At 43.1% G+C, this 19,014-nt stretch overlaps 1 protein-coding gene across 3 annotated transcripts in view; it reads left to right on the plus strand.

Annotated features, from left to right (window-relative positions):
* LOC111248829 (uncharacterized) overlaps positions 1 to 19,014 on the plus strand; it is a 249,211-nt gene that overhangs the window by 171,559 nt on the left and 58,638 nt on the right. The window contains exon 2 of one of the 3 annotated variants that reach the window (XM_086986496.1): positions 3,403 to 5,486. The exons of the other annotated variants lie outside the window; for them this stretch is intronic. Coding sequence (XP_086842622.1) covers positions 3,403 to 3,453 — 51 coding nt within the window. The 3' untranslated portion in view covers positions 3,454 to 5,486. Of the gene's footprint in view, positions 1 to 3,402; positions 5,487 to 19,014 lie in introns of those variants that run through there. 3 annotated transcript variants of the gene reach the window in all.

Here is a 19,014-nt window from a genome sequence, read left to right on the forward strand (position 1 = left end):
TCACTGCCTTTGCACTTCGCTCATTCCCCGCTATACTTTTCCGCTTTTACCCTATTGCTGCTGAGCTCCTGGTAACAGCAGTAGCGAGGCTTAGTAAACAGCCTTTTTTCACGTTCTGCAGACCTACGACAACGAATGTAACTGCTGCTTTCTTTCGTTCTGCCACTAGTGTGGTTCGCCGGCTTTTTCGCTTCCAGCTGGGAACTGGGCTCATCCACAGGCATACTGTGACCTCTTACCTCCACCGTTTTTTGCCACACGTATTCTTTCTTATCAAACTGAACCGAACTTCTGTATATCATTGTACTCGGTACGACCTGCTTCTGCTCACCACAATCACTCGAACCCGTTCTAATAGGGGCAAAAAAGCGATCGTGTTTACCCTCTTCAATTCAGCGCTGTGCTGTTGTTTCTGTTTCTCCACAGCTGTCGTTCCTTCTGCTCGTGTCCACCTTAACGCTCTTTTGGTCTCCGGCGGCTGTTGGCTAAAGCAGACACATTTCTTCGACTGTTAACGCCCATGAGCAGACTTGGGATACATACGGTCATTTATCATTTTAAATACTGTTTTATATTCAATGTATCAAAACCGAGAAAATGAAGCTAATAGTTACCTGTTGGTATTCTGTTACCGAGTTTAACCAGTTTAAATTACTACAATTAACTCATGTTTTAAAAAGGGCAACAGTATGTAATATGTTTAATATTAGTCACAGAAGTACTTCAGGATAAAAGTATGTAGGACAAATTTAAGAGAAAACTAAAATTAAATTCAATAAAATATAGTAATTTCGGGAACTGTTCATCCTCTGTTTGAAATGCGCCATTCAGCCTTTATATATGCAGGATGCATGCAGCTGTTCTCCAGTCAGAAAATTTGAAGTCTCAGCAAATCTCAACTCCGGGAAGCGTGCCGGGGCCTGTTCCTACATTACAGTCTAACCGAACTAAATGTGTTTTCATTTTATACTACCCGTAGCACGCAAGATATTGCACCTTTGCTTTGTTCAAGCAGAACGCGGCGTCCAACACCTATTCCCCTTCTGTCGCACGACATGTTTGACATGATTAGGCAATAAAAATACGGTATTTTATAAGGAATCGATGTTTCAGCCCGACTTAAACAGTAAGTAGTGCGATTTGGCCCACCTCTAGCGTGTTGTAAACAGAAGTACACCTAACGATTTGATATAGCAAAAGAAAGTTCATGAGAAAACGTGTCCGCCTGCTAATCTTAGGGACACATTGTGGTCTAGGTGCGAAGCCGCGCATAGGCACACTTTGTTTTGTGCTGGGAGTCAGCCTTCTGACGGAAAGCCTAATAGCGATGCCGGACCTAAAAGTCGAAATATAAAGTGCTCAAGCAAGCAAACAACCTTAACAAGATTAATCATGCTATCTACTGGTTCGTTACCTGGCGACTTCTTTCATCAGCAAATACGAATCCATGCATAGAACATGTTAGTTCCATCTACGAGAAAATTACTTGATAATATTAGCTAGCTAACATATATACGCATGTGAGTTTCGCCTATCGAAAAGATCAGGCTGCTCTAACATTACCATTTACATTTTAAAGATCCCATAACGGCAGCACCGACAAATTGTGCATGTCGCATTCAACTAAAGCTGTATTGAATGCTACTCAAGCTGACCTATGCTAATCAAAATAAACGTCTACTCCTGTTAAATCCGTCAGTGAAGATGTGACAGGTTTTTGAGAAAAAGCTTTCGTTCGCTCTATTTATTCGTTAACATAACAGTACGGTCTTAGAGAATCAGGGCACTGTCATTCGTTTATCATCCTGCTCGCGCTTAGTAATAGCTTCTGAATCCTTTAATCCAGTCAGGACTTCAATAGTTCTAAAACAACTTCTGCTGTAGCCAAATGTCCTAACTATCACCAGCATCAAGAGACAGTTTGAGCCTTTTCTGAAGGACCCCCACTACTATTTTTAAATTGTTTCGTTCTTCCTGCGTTTCGCCCACATTGAGGCGTACACGACTACCGGGATGGACGTCGTCCTTACCTTTTTCACCATAAATCCTCCTTCGCACCCGCCGTTTATCGCTGTTGTCGCCGCTAACCTTAACCAATACAGAAAAGGTCTCAACATCGCAGAGTATCTGCAGCTCGTATGTATTACGCTATCCAGAAGATACCTGAAGGCAAGTCCTTCTGTGTTACCACAAAGCCTCCAAGTTGTCTCCGCACTTTCCTCAGCCCTGACGCAGACAAGCCGTAGGCAAGCAGTTTCTTTCAGCAGAAAGAGAAGTCTCAATAGAAGCTTGAGCTTCAGGTCTCGTAGGAGCAGGACGCAGCCCAAGACCGTACAAAATGTAGGTAGACACAGCGGTCCCACGGGACGAACGCCGAGAAGAGTGAAGGAATGCAACGACCTGAGTGAAGACCAGGATTCCACTGCTGCTGCTGACAGTACCGTTGAAATTTGAAAATTGGCTAGATTTCTTCTTTATCTGCTGCTGTTGCCGATGCTTGAAAAAGACAAGAAGTAAACATGGGAAATAGCAGACGCTCTCTACGGCCGCAAAAGCGTCCGCGCAAAAGCTCTGCTCCCAGGTGCAAGCTTGCGGTCACTGGAATGTATATAACTTTTGCTTCTGCTGGCCCGCACGCTTGGGTGCTTCCATCGTTGCTCCGTTTTCTGAACAAAAACCAAACATCTCTAACCGCGCCGGGAATAGCTGGGGGTTAAAGAACAAGAGGAAGGGCGTATGAGGACGAATAACATCCTGTTTTGTATCCGTTTTCATTTTTACAGTTGAGGTCCTACGTAGGTCTTGCGTTCTCAGAGACGAATCTCCTCATTGGTTCGTGTGCAGAACCTTCTTGTACTACGCCTGGCGTTTCTTGTTTTCGCGTGCCTTATAGTACGTACTCCGCTAGGTAGTGTTCTGCTATTTTTGTTCTTTTACCAACCTTTTGTGGTGCATTCTTTATTTCAGAGAAAGGCGTACATCCTAGGTTTTTTTTTGAGATAGCCACATTTTGCCCTTTTTGCCGGTATCTGCAGCGGTCGTTATCTATCTAGCAATAATAGCTAGACAAAAATTCTTTGCAGAAAGCGAAAAAGGTCACAGACGAATAGTTTTTTTTTGTTACACGGTATTCGGTTAAGAGTACAAGCTTTACTGTACAAGAATTAATAACTTGAATTTTATACAAACTTCTGAATCCAATGGATCTCTATAAGGTTAATCTTGCATGAGCACGCTTATAATCACAGGTGTCATTTCAATTTTTCTGATGTTATCTACCACTGTCTGGATAAGCAGATGTATTATACGTAGTAAATGATGATACTTTTTACCTATTTTATTAACTGAAACACCATGAATAAGATGTGCTGTCTAAGATCTATTTTTTTTTATTTATTACAGGTGAGTGCACTGCTAATCCGCGTTGAAAGAGGCTGCCTTTTATACAGGTGAAACGCGACAAACGAGAGGGTTCTCGTTTGCATACAAACGCTAGGTACTGCCTCAAAGGATCGAATCTTTTCGAATAAAGAAACCATTTCCCTCATATCAGTGCGTTACTTGATTGCAGTTTTTATTATTATAACACGTTTAGCAGTAATTACTATTCAAAATACCTTATATACCAACCACGTACAATTTGAACTCAACCCAGAGGAAGAGGCTGTCAAAAGTTCGAATATGTAACTTTGCTGATAGATATACAACCTGTTTATCGCGTGCATAAATTTATCTAAACAGTAAAGCCATGTCAGATAGTGGAATTTTATTACTGGTAGGGTAGCGACAACGCGTTTGCCTATTAAACTACGAGCCATATTAGATGGTCTATATTTGAGATGTCGATTGGGCGGGGACACATTTTGTTTTATACTAGGAGAAGCCAATCGTTGAGCGATACTTAGCGCCATTTTTAGTTAGGCAGTCATGGAAACATGCTCATCGTGGTGCAACAACTATTGATAGTTGATCCGTCCACAGCTGAGGTCCCACGACCCTTTTACCCATAGACTGAGAAATAAAGAAAGGTAAAGATTGAGCCTATACAGAAATTTACCAGGGATTCTTAGCCGAAACGGTTTTCTGTGATTTGCGGGATCAGAAAAATTAAGTGCTTCTTTTCCTTTAACCCTTCATGAAAACATTTTATATCATCATAGAAGAAGAACACATCGCGTACATCAGTGAGATGCTGGGTTTGGTTCTATTGGATTGAGATGTCTATTGTTTTCATGTTTCCATTTAATCTGCGTAGTGTTTCTCTTAAAATAGGTTATTTGCTATCAAGGCAAGCTCGGCATAAGTGACTGGCACTTTTCTAAAATTTTAGATGCCGATACACCTTGTACCGTATTTTGGTCCTATTTTGAAAGACACTAGTTGAATCATTTTATGATATAATCGTGCACATCAAAAAGTAAGCTACAGTCCTTTGTATTAGCTCGTCGCTTCCAGATCGCAAAGGTTACAATTCTTCCGCACCACAAGCACTTTATCCACTTTCCAGCTCACAGCCAGTTAGTTGTCCATCAGAGCCTGAAACTTTCTTGAGCGGATGGCAAAGCGTTTATAGTTTCAGTCCCCCCTGCATCTTTCAACTGGTCCAAATATAATATGAATGCTGTGCGCCAATGGTTCTTAGCAACCTTTACTGCTGTCGTCGGATGCCCCTAGCTCTTGGTTTTTCTCCTTTACCCACCATTCCACCTACCTAACGTGCGAGGCGGAAAACCCAGAAATAGCTACTCTTACTGCAGTGCCAAATCTCATGTGTCTTTAGCCGTTGACCGCTCCAGGAACGGGGAGAACGCGCAAAAGTGACTGAAACGAGAATTGAAGAATGAGGGCCGTAGCGTTAACGAGTACATGAATCAACAAATTCAGGGAGTGTAGACGTTTTACGTAGATGTCGTGGCCGTAAGAAAAGATCGTTTTCCTTTAACTCAAACAAACTGACTGAGTAACTGGATCTTTTCGCCCTTTGCTCGCACCAGCTCCGGAAGTCACTGTGGAAGGGGCGAATGCCTTCAAGGGCCCTAACGGAACATCAGGAATGAATCAGTGGACCCGAAGGTAGGGAGGTAAGCGACGTGTACAGCTTGAAGGACGAGCTGAAAATGCACTGGAGGGTTGTGATGCAACCGAACGAATGAGGTTGCCTTAGAGATAGAAGATGGCAGTGGCACAGATGTCAGTTCGCCGAAATTGAGCGAATAATCGGAGATCATCGCTATTTTCGGTTTGCTATGGTTGCGTACGTCGCTCGAATACAGCTTCAACTCGCTTTCTTCTCGTTTGCAGCGTCCTGCTTCCTGGCTTTTCATATTTGTGTGACTTCTATGGTTGGTACTCACTTGCCTTTTCCAATAGAAAGAAAGCATGCGTTAGTCTTTAAACGGTCCAATTTTTATTGAGCTGCTCAGCGACGTGTGAAAATACCCCTTACTACTGAAAAATCGGGAATGGAATCCACGAACACGGCTCTGGCAATACGTGTTTGATTGGCATAACATCGCAAAAATAAGATTCGTCTGTTAATTCTCTGTTTGCCTGTATTTGCTAGCCAACCGCGGCAAATTCTACTATAATATTTAAATCACTGGGGCATTATGCGTATATCTAATGGTATTTACACAAAAGGCTACCGGGTCCTGCATAAGTTATCAGCGGAATGCCACGATATGGATTCCTGGCTCAGCAGATATAGAAATTTGGCGAAGCCAATAACTTAGTTAGGTTCTACGGCGGTCGTGAGTGAAGTAAGTGGGACCACTATTTATTTTTTGGGACTCCACTGAGCAGGAAAGCTTAGCCGACAAGGCCCTGGGTCTTTTTCGCACTGTGCCACTGTATGGCCGATAGGTCCACGAATTAAAAGGAAGGACATATGACAAAAAAATATTCAGCTGTATTTATTTCTGTAGAAATACATATATTTGTACTACACTTGTTTAGTTGAGTCAAAAACTAGTTCTATGAGCAGAAAGGCCATCTCATGACAGCCTGGTATTTAAGGCGTTTTTCTTATATGTTTTTATAAACTTTTCCATTTACTATTGTTGTCCAATCTGCCTGCGTTTTTTATACCTGCTCAGCCAATGAAAAGCCCGTAAAAGAAAAAGCCAGGTGCTACCCTTGCTTATTATTTGTGATTTTCCCCCGGATAGATGCTTGTATATATATATATATATATATATATATATATATATATATATATATATATTTGGTCTTTATTCGTTGTCTGCAGAACCTTTTTCCCTTATCGAGCTACTTTGTCAGTTTCTCTTTTCCTTCATCTGCTTGATGGCAAGGCCAGAGAGCATTCGTAGCATACCCGTCCCAGGAATGGCAGAGCAGCAGAAATCCTTAGCAGGCATTTGTTATACAGATTTATTGTTCCCCTTAGCATTGTATTCCTACTTAGCTTGCTTAGCGTCAGTTGGTTGTCGATAGAGTTTTTCTGTAATTTTAATATAGCAATGAGGTAAGGTGGTCTTATTGGCAACACTGGCTTGTGCTTGTAAAATGGTTCCGTGGAGATCCGAACGCCTACCGATTGGCTTCAGGCAAACTTAGTTGTACAGGGCACGAGGGATGCGGAATATGCAGCGCCATTTTTTCAGTTATTACTCTTGTTCTATGTTCTGTGGCCGAGTTCTATGGAGGTTAGTAGAAGTTCGTCACGAAAAGGCGAACCCTTTACGCAGCCAAAGGGCTAGCTAGTCAAATCTGCCTACTTGGCTTATCGGCGTTTTAACAACTGACGTTATGCAATGAGTAGAAAACCCAACAAATTGTGTACAGACAGAGTCTGTGATCTTGTACAAGGACATAAACAGATTCGTATCCATATATGTGGCATATATTATGGTACTGATATGGCAATTTGCCCATTGTATAATGCGCTTACGATTAGAAGCGCAAACTGTGGCAACATAAATTTTATCGAACAAGCCGCTTGTACTTTTCTGCCGATACGACTGATAAAGCTTGCACATAAGCACTTTTTCATTCGAGTCTAGGTTCGAAATTGCAAGTTGCGATGCATATGTCATATGCTATGGCTGCTACTAGCCAGAAAGCTGGTGTTCTCCATTTCGACTGGCCTAGCCCAGTTCGGCCCATCTCAACCCAATAACCAACAAGATCATCCAAGTAAAGATAATAGCCTTGGACGAAGCAACAAGCTCCGATGGACGTAGAAAAGTAGAAACTCTTTAGAGCTACTGGACTCTTTACCGAGCGCAAGCTGATTGGAAGTATACAGCCGCAATCGCCACTGTTGTTACCACAAACTGAGTGTTTCGAAACACAGACAACCGGCCTTTAAAGCTTATTGTAGCCACTCTACGCAGTTGATGCACAGTTGTTCGAGGCTAACGTACGGGGCAATAATCTGCTGTGTCTTCATTGGCAATAACATAGCCGCTAGTGCTGAAGCTGCTGTTTCTTGAGTAGGAACGCATCTAAAAAATTTGTATCGACGCATGAACGCGTCGCACGTTCTTTTCATTTTTCTCGTTCTTGTCTCGCATCGGCAATGGTAATTCGCGTAACCGCAAATGTCTTAGCCCCTGTCTCCGCTTCACCCCGAGGTCTTTCATCACCAAGGCGACAGGGAAGGCGGAGGAGAGGGAGGAAGAGAGCGGCAACTTGAGCTTGTTTCCGTCGTCAGAGCAAGGAACACGCACTCACAAACACAGGCATACACACACAGAGAAGCCCAAGCAACACTTAAGCTAAGCCATTAATGGACCAAAATGAGACTAAATGGCCAAATGTTGAGAGCGAAGTCAGAGGCGAATGTCGAGTGGAAGGCGGCTTAATGGCAGCATTAAGGTCGGAAATATCATAAATCTGCCCGGGTCGGCCGACCAGGCTTCGCCAGCGGCTTTAAGGATGTCAGCCGTAATGTCCTGTAGGAACTAACTGGTTATCGCATGCAATGCGGAAGGCGGGAGATCACAGAGGAGTGCAGCCGCAGGAACCGACGGTCCTAGTAAATTGTGCTGCCGCAGGATAAAACAGTCTTTTGTCCCTAATGACTCTCACAAATATTTCGCGTTGTCCTGTTTTGATGTTAGTTATATAGCGGTAGTAAGTGATAGGTAGACGGCGGCGGCGGCTTGCCGTCGTACCTCGTTAAGCTTTAACAGAAACAAGACCGCTTTGTGATAAACAAGTATTCAGTGTCTCTTCTGATGTATGGGTATCATAAATGAGCACGTAACGGGATGATAAAATCCCGCAAGTAGTCTTGCCAACAGAAACCGAACAGCATGAACTTGTCAGTGTTATAGATAGCGTGATCGGCTGTGTTTCTTAGTGCAATCCTTAGGTACAACCTATAATAGGTATAATATGAAACAAGCCGGTGAACCTGAGCTATATTGACTTACTAATTCAGGCCATTTTTAAAGTGTTTAAGTAACATATATAAATGTTTATATAACAGAACAATGGGCTAAGCTATCCCCATCATAGTTACTTTTATATCTTTGATAGCATATTGCAGGTTGTTGTATTATCTAGTGACCTTTTAAGATGGTTGTTTCCAGTGAATAAAAGAGAGTTGCGGAAATTAGAAATATCAAATTAGTACCGGTGTCCTGTTCTTTTCATGCAGCAAAACTATAAAAGCCTTTAATTGCAACATCCGCTATCCGTTGGCGATCTGAACCACTAGGCTATATTAACCTTCCTGCTGACAACCATATTTCTTCTGAACAAATTTCTTCTTCTACCCTTGAGAATGTTATGAATAATACAAGCATAGCTTTTGGTAATCTCATAGCGGATATGCGCTAGTAATTTTTACCCAGCCCTCGATCATAGTTATACAGGTGTTTCTGTTCTAGCCACATTTCAAAGTTATCCATGCAGACGTAAAACTCGTACAAGTTGAAACCTACTTGTCATGACTCCTTGGGACCTTGTGAAAAGTCATTGGCAAGCAAAAATCCACGCGTCAGCTCGAACCGAAGTGAACGAACAGATTAGCTAGGCGTAAAGGAATCGACATCATTCCTCTACTGCAGATTTGCTGCCAAGTGAAATCCTATCCTTTACCAGCCTCCTCAGTAGAACCCAATCTTCCGCGACCGACTTGCTGTAACAGGTCAGTCCGCTTAGCACTTGGTCGAGCAACTATGATCTGCAAATTAGACGCTTTTACCTATTCGCTTTTTAAATGTAGAATCTCGAGTAGCGCGGTCAGGATTCGGTTCGGGTTCCGCCGACCTTCCAGGCAACGCATCTTACTTGCCCTTTTCAGTATCCAAGTGCAGCTTGCAGGGGCGTCTATAACGTTTCTAATACCTCCGGAGATCAGGAATTAAAAGGTCGGCAGGCTGACGCCACAGCAAATTTTCCAGTCACGCACCCAGATCACCCCCTATTCAGTTATTTGTCCTTTTAATCAACGGTCGTGTGTTTCAGAAAAAGCCAATCACGTGTCTTAGGGAAGCGAACCGCCTTTGCCTTCAAAGATTGCAGGAGGGACTGATCAAAGGATTGAAAATAAAGGAAAGCCTAGAATATCTCTTGGTTAGTCTGTGTACCTTTAGAATGACCCGCAGCAATTATCCGACCTATCATCTGAAGTTGTAATGATGCCAGAGCACTTCTGGTGCTTCTGCTGCCAGTAAGCTACTGTCAAAAATCAGGGGTGGGCTCGAAACCTCCTGCATTCGAGATGACGGTTTCAAAAATGGTACTTTATGTAAATACATGCGAGAAACAACAGGACAGTATGAGCATGACTAATTTATGGTGGTTTATACTTTCAGTACCCATACGAGCTCTATTGTTTCCTTTAATGAAGAACTATTTATAAGAACCATTGGATTACATCGAGTAATGTATTGTGAAACTCACCACTAAAGTAAGGGGCTCCATTCCTCCACTGAAACAGACATGACATCGAAGCGATCAGACAGGGAGATAGTTATTTGTGTACTGCGTAGTACGTAGCTTCTTTTGAGATCAGTGTGTGGCCTTAAAACTGATTTTTCGGTGACTGCTGTTGATTCCAGAGAGCAGTTTATGTCTACACTTTCTGATGCGTAGAGCTTAGATCAAAGTTCTCGCAACACCCCCAGTACTACAAGGAGCGTGCACAGAGTTGGCTCGCTCTCTCATCGAGCCACTACAAGTCACCAGAGTTAAGCGGCATTTGAGTTGACGAAGGTATGAAAGGGGTTTGGCGAGCAGTGACTTTTGGCCAGAGCTAGAGGCGACATAAGTTTCGTAGAAAGATAAAGAGCGTGTCTGGCTAATACGCGATGCGGTCTGACGGTCTTCTTTGTCCGCCCTGTGTCGAACAGTCAAACAGCGCTGCTCTGATAGAGTAGTTCACGACGTCGGCTACTCCGATAGTCGTTCGATCGTTGAGGGGCAGTGGACACGTCAACCCGCCTGTCTCTCGTATGCAAATGGCTGATGCGATGAGTCTCAAGACCCATAAGGGCAAAACGAGACTCGCGAGCTGCCAGAAGATATAGAGATAGCGGGCGTTGGGCTCGTCGACTCAATCAAAGACTGAACACCCCTGTTGGTTCAATGATGTCGAACGGAACAGGGAAACGAACCAGGTTGTGGGTATTGAGGAAATTGCGTTTTACGGGGGATCTATCCGTCGAAAACGATGGCGAAAGCGAAGAAAATGCGCGCTACCAACAGACTTCTTGTAGTGCACCGAAAGCCGCCCTGTATAGGCTGTATAGGATATGGTGTAGTTTGATTTGCGTAAAATGATTGACCCTGTGTAGAAGCAGACAAGGAGGGCCTAACACTCTGCGCGCATTTTCGAATAACTCTAGTGACTGTCATGGAGCCATTCAACTTTGTAAAGGCCCTCCATGTAGTCTATGTCTGTAGTCTGCTATCGTGACGTGCCATTACCGACTGCTAGAAGCGTCAGTCGAGTTTCGGGATCGGTATATGTAAGGGGAAAAAGTCTATCAAAGCCCCAAATAACGAAATGACTAGTCTTCGATGAATAATATTATTATAGTTCGAGCAGTTATCGAACAGCTTCGCCCTTTCTGTGCCGTACATTACCGTTACGATTTGCGAAGCCTTTATTTTATTTCCTTAACTGTTCCTCCGGTTGAAAAGTGAAAACTGCACATATTCAAATGAATTCAACAAGCTTAGGTTTCTAATCCTCAAGTGACCATAGGGTAAAACGCCTAACAAATTCTGCCTTTCTAAACATTTGAATGGACGCATTGTAATACAGTAATCTAGAAAACTATTCTACTACTATTGAGTGGCATCTCACTACGGGGCGGAAACAGCAATAATGGGGCTACCTGTGTCTTTCGGGTAAGCCTAATAAGGGTACGGGTCATGACAGCAAAGTACTAGTAGGCGACGGAAAAAGAAAAGGGCAGTTACACATTGAAATGGACTATTTATAATATGGTAGATATCTTTTCTAGACGATTGGTGCTAACCGTCTGCACGCTTTGTTGTTTGCTCAATGTCACCAGTAGTAGTTAATTCGAAGTACCTCTTGTTCTGCCAAAAACATCGCCTTTGCTTCCCTCTCCTTAGCGACATATACCCGCACAAGTTTCTCGTCGGACCTACTGATCTCGTGCCGCCCTCTTGCTGTTTTGTGCAGCCATTGCCGAGCTACGGTATCTGAATGACTACCGCTATCGTTCGTTTCGTACGCTTTTCCCCTTTAACTTCTTCTCCCTACTAGCTTTGTCCTGAATCTACTTCTCTTTCCCCGTGGGCTCTCCCCGTTGGAGATTTGTGCATTGACTAGCATTCATTACCCCACCATTCTCTAGCCTCTTTCCTTTTGCTTTGTAGCAACTATGACCGCATTTCAATTTGTTCCATTGTCGTTGTCGTCGTCGCCGCCGTTCTCGGCATCTGAACCGTCGTCCGCTACCCGCTTTCCACCGACTATCATTTCTCTTCGCCACTTGCTATTTGTCTGGGGTCGAGGCACAGCTCCTGTACATATCCCCTTCATTCTGACGCCGAACGGCCCAGGGCTTGTCCCATGCGCCAAACGTGAATATCTTTTCCTTTACAGATCATCAACTCGCTACTGACATGAGCCGCTGTCGCAGTGCTGATTCTGCTGAAAACGCAGCAGGCGCTGGGCGACTTAGCCACAGAAGTAGTCGTACCGTTTGATGGCCCTGCGACTACGGCGTGTTACCACGGCTGCTATTGCTAGAGAGGAAGCGTACGACCAGGCAGTTGTGAACGACCGAAGTGGTTTGGAGTGGCGATGGAGACTCCTCTGGTTCATTGTTCACGGACAAGTTCCCTCGTTGGGAAAGGCTCAAGAGCACGGTTTCACGTTTAAGCCGTGTTGCTTACCAAGAAGCAGTGATAGCAGTAGGGAGGATGACAGACTGGAACTTGGCGGTTAAAACCCTTCAAAAAATTCAAATACCATGTCAACAATTCGTAAACAAATTAAGCCAAACAAAAAGAAAATCAAGAGGAAATCAAGTGAATAAATTACAGACAAACCAATGACAGCCTTACTAGTATTATGTGAGATCAAAAGAACAAACAAATATACAAAATGAGAATAAGTTATAAACGGAACGCGAATGGGAACGGAAATGCGAAGTATTCAGAGTTTAGAAAAGACTTGCGCGAAGAAAGTATTGGGAAAAAAGCAATTGTCAATAAAAATTCATACGCTGCATTTCTCTTAATAAAGGTGTATAATTGTCAATGGTCGTCTATACAAATTTGTCTATGGTGACTTACCTTTCTAGGATAAGTAAAAGGGTCCTCCTAAAAAGCTTCTTATGGTCAGTATGTCACGAAAGCTATATATTATAGAGCCTTTTATCTTGAGTTTTGATCGGTCAGGTGGTCAACTGCAAGTTTACGAGATGATTAAGCGGCATACAAATAATTCGCTCCAACGTGAACTGCAATTTACCCTGTTCTCGTACACCAAACTCATACCCGCCTCGGTACAAAAGCGGACTTTTATAATTATGAATTTCGTTGTTGCCTCCGTCTAAACGGTGAGTCGGATCTTCCACTCTCCACCGTTACCGAACGTGTGCCAGTCGTGCAGTTCAGGTCGCTGTTACTATGGGCTTTGCGTCCGCTGCCTCAACAGCCAGTTCAAGGATATACGTATACTAGATATATCCTGAGCAGCCTTTGTCCTAGCGGGTTAGCTTTAACATTCGCTGTCTTCACAGATCCACGGTTACTGGAGACAGTATAGAGCAAAAATGGTAAATATGCAAGAAACACTGTGCATTACATGTTTTCGCTTTGCCTATCTATACACATAGAAGGAAGCTCGTTGTATACAGAAGTTGGTATCAAATTGATGACAAACATTAAAAAAGCACTTTTTATTAAAAGTACCTTCTTAGGCACTGTGAAGGCTTTTAGTTTTAGAAAAAAAAAAGTGCCAAAAACAATATTTTCAAATTGGGAAAAAAAACACAGACTGACTTTGAATTTGTTTTGCACGCTATTTACGCCACAATGTTGTGGTAGGTGCTCAGAGAAGTTTCTCCCGATATGCAGTAATTGTAAAGCTGTTCACATCGGTTTATCCAATGAGTTTACATCACACTTCAGTGTAAAAACAGTGAAATCCCTTGTAACAACTAAAATATGAATTTCGTTTCGTATCTCACCCGACTCACGATTCATAAGGTCGCTTTTGTACGATTTCTAACGCGGTACATTTTCCGTTGTACAAATACGTTTTAATCATAACTCCGCTCTTTTATGACAATTCGTTGCTTGGGACACTGAAACCTTGTTTTTGTTTCGACTCTCCTAAGTAAGAAGGAAACCCAACGTGGGATTGGTGTCTGCAACACGTTGCTAGAAGTCCATGGAAAGCAATCGGAAGCTATCAGAAAGCCGAGAAAGGATCACACACGCACTATGCTCAGAGGAGCAACGAGAACAGAAGCCGCCTAGTATGGCAGTCTGTGATGCACTGCTCCTTGCCTAAAATTTCTCTGAGTCAACCATAGGACTAGCATCTCGCCAAATTTCCGAAAACAGTCAGCTCTGTACTAAAGGCTTCGGCTTTCAATTACTTTTTTTAATTTTTGGGCCAGCTGGCATGAATGTATGGAACATAGCACAAAATTCCCACTTGCCATTAGAAAGGGGCCACTCGGGGAATCCCATTGACGCTGTTTCTCCGCCCTCTACTTGGATGATAGGCGAATCGGACAGATTTCTACTTATGTTATCTGTATACGTCGTCGGCGTTGGCCCCTGTCTGCGAAAAACCTTAGTACTTACCCCAATGAGCTGTACCCCTTATCTCGTCGTCTTGCCTCTCGTACTGCTCGGCTGTTGAGTTTAATATATACGGCCGTATGCATATGAGCACCCAGGATGAAAGAATAAGGTTTTCCTTCGCCCGCACCTTTGGCTTTAAGCCGCTAGCTTTCGATTCAGGAACCCTGCGTAAATCACTAGCGTCTCCGCTGCTCGCCGGATCAGACAGGCATGTGTGTGGTGATTGTCCAGCGGCAGATCGCTGGCGTTCGTGTACTTCCTGCCTTCACATGTTGATGGCAAAGCGATTTTTGGCCTTACCCTTACCCTTGTCGCAGGAACAGTCGACGTTACATGCCAAATAAGCATGAACCAATAAGGGTAAAGGAGGGAAATGAGTTGCATGCGCGGTTGCCAAGGTATCTATTTTTGCCTCGTTCTTTTGCTAACTCCTGGGTAGTTGTGTTGGCAATAGAAGAAGAGGTTGCTATCGAAATTACCAGACGCTGGTCTTAGCGTTCGTCTTAACAACTACCAATCCTAAGGCCTGTCGTCGCCGTCGTTCAGAAAGAGCCGAACGGAATTTCCTAGCCACAACGTCTCAGCTTATTTGCTCCATTAGAGGTAACAGAACTTGCAATGACGAGGTCGCTTAAAGGGCAAAGCGAATCACATTTGGCAACTGACCATCGAAACGAGGTCTCACAAGAATTTTCATGGCCCTCGACAAGCCTCAGTCTTGACGCAATTCTCTATATGGCTTCTGCTGGCAAAGCAAGAAAGAAGAATCTTTTCTGTATGATAATGGGAGAATTATCCCAAAAGAAAGCACTTAGCCTTAGTGTTTTTGCGTACGTTTCTCCTCCGCCTCCTAATTCTTCTTCAATTCATTCTGGTGGGGTCCCCAGCCCACCGAGAGAATTCTCTTAAAGTTGCGACTGCTGGCAAAGAAACGGGGTAAGTCACTTGTATTTCTTCGTAGCTTTGTGATTCGAGTTTATTTCGCTAATCTCTTTTGTTATTTTTAGAAGCAGCGATAGCAGCAGCAACGTACATCTGTAAGGGAATGGTATTTCTGGGAAATGCATCTTGCCATAATATATATTCTTTACGCTCAAGCGTTAAACACGAAATACAAGGAGGAACGTATCGTATAACTAAACTACTACGAGTCAAGTTTATATCAAACGACACGGCATAGTGTGTCTTAATTTTAAAAAAAGGATTTACTACTATGGATTCTTGTTCAGTGAAGGCTTTGAAATTTTATATATGCATATACTATACAGAATGATACAGTTATTTGGGATAGGGTACAAGTCGTCCAGGGTTATGATGCGGTTAGTTATAACTAATGGGCAAAATTTCAGTATCTGCATAGTGGCTCGGAACTTGGCTTCCGTACCCATCCACGCATATTGGTTTGTCGTATTCATCCCAGAAGATCCTGGCTTTTAACTGATGACCAAATCACAGTGTTCTGGCCTAGCCACCCGCCATCACCATGATATCGTCAGTCATATTCCAAAGTAAGCAGTCACCGGTCATGGGGTGGCATCAACAGTGCAACGAATCTGTCGAAGCTAATTTGGGCCGGTCAACCTAAGCATGACTGTATAAAATAGTCAAAAAAGAAGGAGAAAAACCACAAGTTGAGGAAGGACAGTAGATAGAAATGAACAGTAGTAATGAGTCAGTCAATCTCCGAAAGCTTACTAAGGCCGTTCAAGGTCTTGTGGATTACTCAAAGAGCCCAACAGAGAACTCTATTAATGGGACGTCTTGCTGAAAGGTCAACTTTATGTAAAAACGAGTTTATCGAAAATCGTCCGATTACATTATGCAGTCATTGCTTCTTGTCCGTGGCACAACTGTACCCTAGCATGGCAGACACGATTTAAGATTCCACTCGCTTTTACAGCTTCACGACTGACGCTCGGGCTTAAGCAGAAAATGCAGCAGGTCCTACCATTACTTGAAAAGTGGTTCAATGGCGAGTTTGAAAACAGACGAGTACTTCAAGCTGGAGGAGACGGTCCGGCTTTGTGAGCATGAAGAAAAAAATAAGAAACCGAAGCCCGAGAAGAAAAATGCGCACTATCATTGCTTGAACTGGCTTTTGGTGGCTCATTCTAGATACGAATTACCCGAATAGGATGACCTTCGTCATATCTCACTGTCTCGGCAACGGCGGTAAGAGAAGGGGCAACAGAAAGCTATGGGCCAGAATTTATGCAACATTATCGAATCGGTACTATTTTTTCGTTGGCCGCTCTGTCTTATGGTGGTCTGTAAACGTAATCCCTTTTCACAGCTTGGACACGAAAAAGAATACGAAAAGATCCTTAAGCGATAACAGCCATAGCAAGTTCGCGGCTGATCCGAGTCTATGGCTGGATTGTAGAGGTAAAGCCCATCCGGTAGAGAGGACCAAGGAAAAAACTGAAGCGGAGACGGCGTCGCTCCCACGAAGAATAACGAAAGTCATCTTGACGACGCGATCGTTGAGCACTAATACGGCTCAGTAAGTAGAAGCTTTAAAGCGCACTAAAAAGTGGACACTCGAATTTCAACGACCATCGGCGTCTGGTGTCACTACCCGACTGCGGCTTAGAGAATTGCTTCTGAAAAAACCATTAGCTAAAGGATGGAAAAGCAATATGCTTTTACGTTGCTGGATGACCGGTTGCCGATAGCTGCCGAAAGAAAAGATGCCGACAAAGAAGACTCTCTGTTATGAGAATCGTAGAAGCCAGTGTTTTGGCTAACTAGTCGATACCCAAGCGGGTATCAACAGGTAAATTAGGCAACAGACGTCTGTCTGCTATCATCAATACTTCATAACGAAATTTGACTACTCATTTAGATCTCCTAGTCTGTTCGGCAGCGCAACCGGGTTGAATCCAGTAGTCTTTTGTGTTTAACAATCGGTTTTAGATTTAACTCGCATGCATTTTTTGATGCCTCTCTAATGATGCATTGATAACTTACTGTTTCATTAACCCTAAGAGCATAAGAGATACTCTAATCTTACGGTAGAGCAAAGAGTAAAAGTGATATAAGTACTTAATTTGTAAGTGAAAAAAAAAGAATATAATCTTTTTATTGATAGGCCCCAATCGATCCCCCTATATTGACAGGTTTCTGAAACTCCCTGACACAGCGCCAAAGGCCTGTCGTAGAAAATAACCTGAGGTCTACTACAGAAAGACCTGTGAGGCATAACGACATGATAGCAGATCCAAGGCCTTTATCATTTCCATTGCTTGTCTACTTATCGTTGTAGGGTGTATGGCCGGTAGGTAAATACAGGAATCAATTTACTTCAAACCGGGTATATATATATATATAGAGTAATTCTCATACGATACATTCGCATAGCTTTTGACTAGTCAAAGAATTAAAACAACTCTGCAAAAGCGTTTGTTTATACATACACGAGTTGGGGGGACGAGAGTGAGAACCAGAGGTTAGAAACGGTTGCCTTTAGATACCTTTTCTCTCCTCACAAAGAGGTGACGGGTCGGAAGGCTACAGCCCAATACATCCGTTTTACCTTTCATCTAAGCCAGTTTCCGGCCTAGATAAGATTTCTCGAGACCTTGTGCCTGGCAGACATGTCTAGAGGAATGTTTTACTGCCCGTTCCTCCGGAGGGTAAGCCAATAAAGACACGGACCGGCTTGCACCTTCAGATTTGCAAGGCTAATTTTTGCCCTACTCTTCGCCTATTTAGGGGGATGGAAAGTCTAATCTAACCTAGCAAGCGTTTTTGTCCTCCTAACCGAAACCTCCACCTTCATACTAGCCGTCGTAGTGTATTAGAGTAAGCTATAAATAGCGTTGGTCTTATTAAGAAATATCCTTTTTAATCCAGCTTTGCTAGCACGTTACGGACCTCCTTAACATACATGTATCTTGGCTCCTTTATAAAAAAAAAGGTTAAACGTAAAGAAGATGCTTTTACGGACAATGCGCGGTAAATTGTGGCGGCAACCAAACATTTTGTTGGGGAGTCCGACGCGCTCGTTATTCGGGTAGGTCACCTCTCCTAGCAGTTTCGGTTTTGTAGACTTCCGTGATCAGCTTCAGAGGCAGTTGACGATTTTGCCTCCATCTTTCTCAGAAGTTTTCGCATTAGGCAGTACTCTTATTGCCGACTAGTATTACTAGTGTATTGTGTAGATCACCACCTGCCTTTTTAGACCTAAAGGGTTTCTGGTTCATTGGCAGGTGTTGCAGGGTGCTGGGCTAGTTATATGCAGATTAATGGATATTCACTAGGATGCAAGTGCCTAACCTTTGAGAATAGAAATAGAGAACACTGAGCTTATACACATAAAATAATATGCTGGTATGGCTGCCCTAAAATTGCTGACTTTGATATGTTCTTTAAAACGTATGCAGGCGAAAGGGTCAGCTTTAAGTATTTGATCCAATATAGCCCCTAGATTATAAATTTGACAAAACCCTATTGCTATATAGTAATTTCATCCTTGGCCGGTTCTTACATTTTCCTTTTCTCGTGTTCAAAGTCGTCGAGCAATCTTTGCAAAGCTTCTGTACATGATCGTTTTTGGTGATGACATTCAATACATATTAGATCCCAAACGGTCTACAAATATTCTCTTGCTCGATAAGAACCAGTGCGATTGATTTACGCGACTCAATAAATTTTATTTCACCGGTCCTATTTAGACACTAATTTTTTTTCTCAAGTTTCTCTATCGTTATAGTTCCAATGCGTTAGTTAACTGGCATC

Source organism: Varroa destructor, unplaced genomic scaffold (genome assembly GCF_002443255.2).
Source record: "Varroa destructor unplaced genomic scaffold, Vdes_3.0 BEIS01000004.1, whole genome shotgun sequence".
Taxonomy (NCBI): Eukaryota; Metazoa; Arthropoda; class Arachnida; order Mesostigmata; family Varroidae; genus Varroa; species Varroa destructor.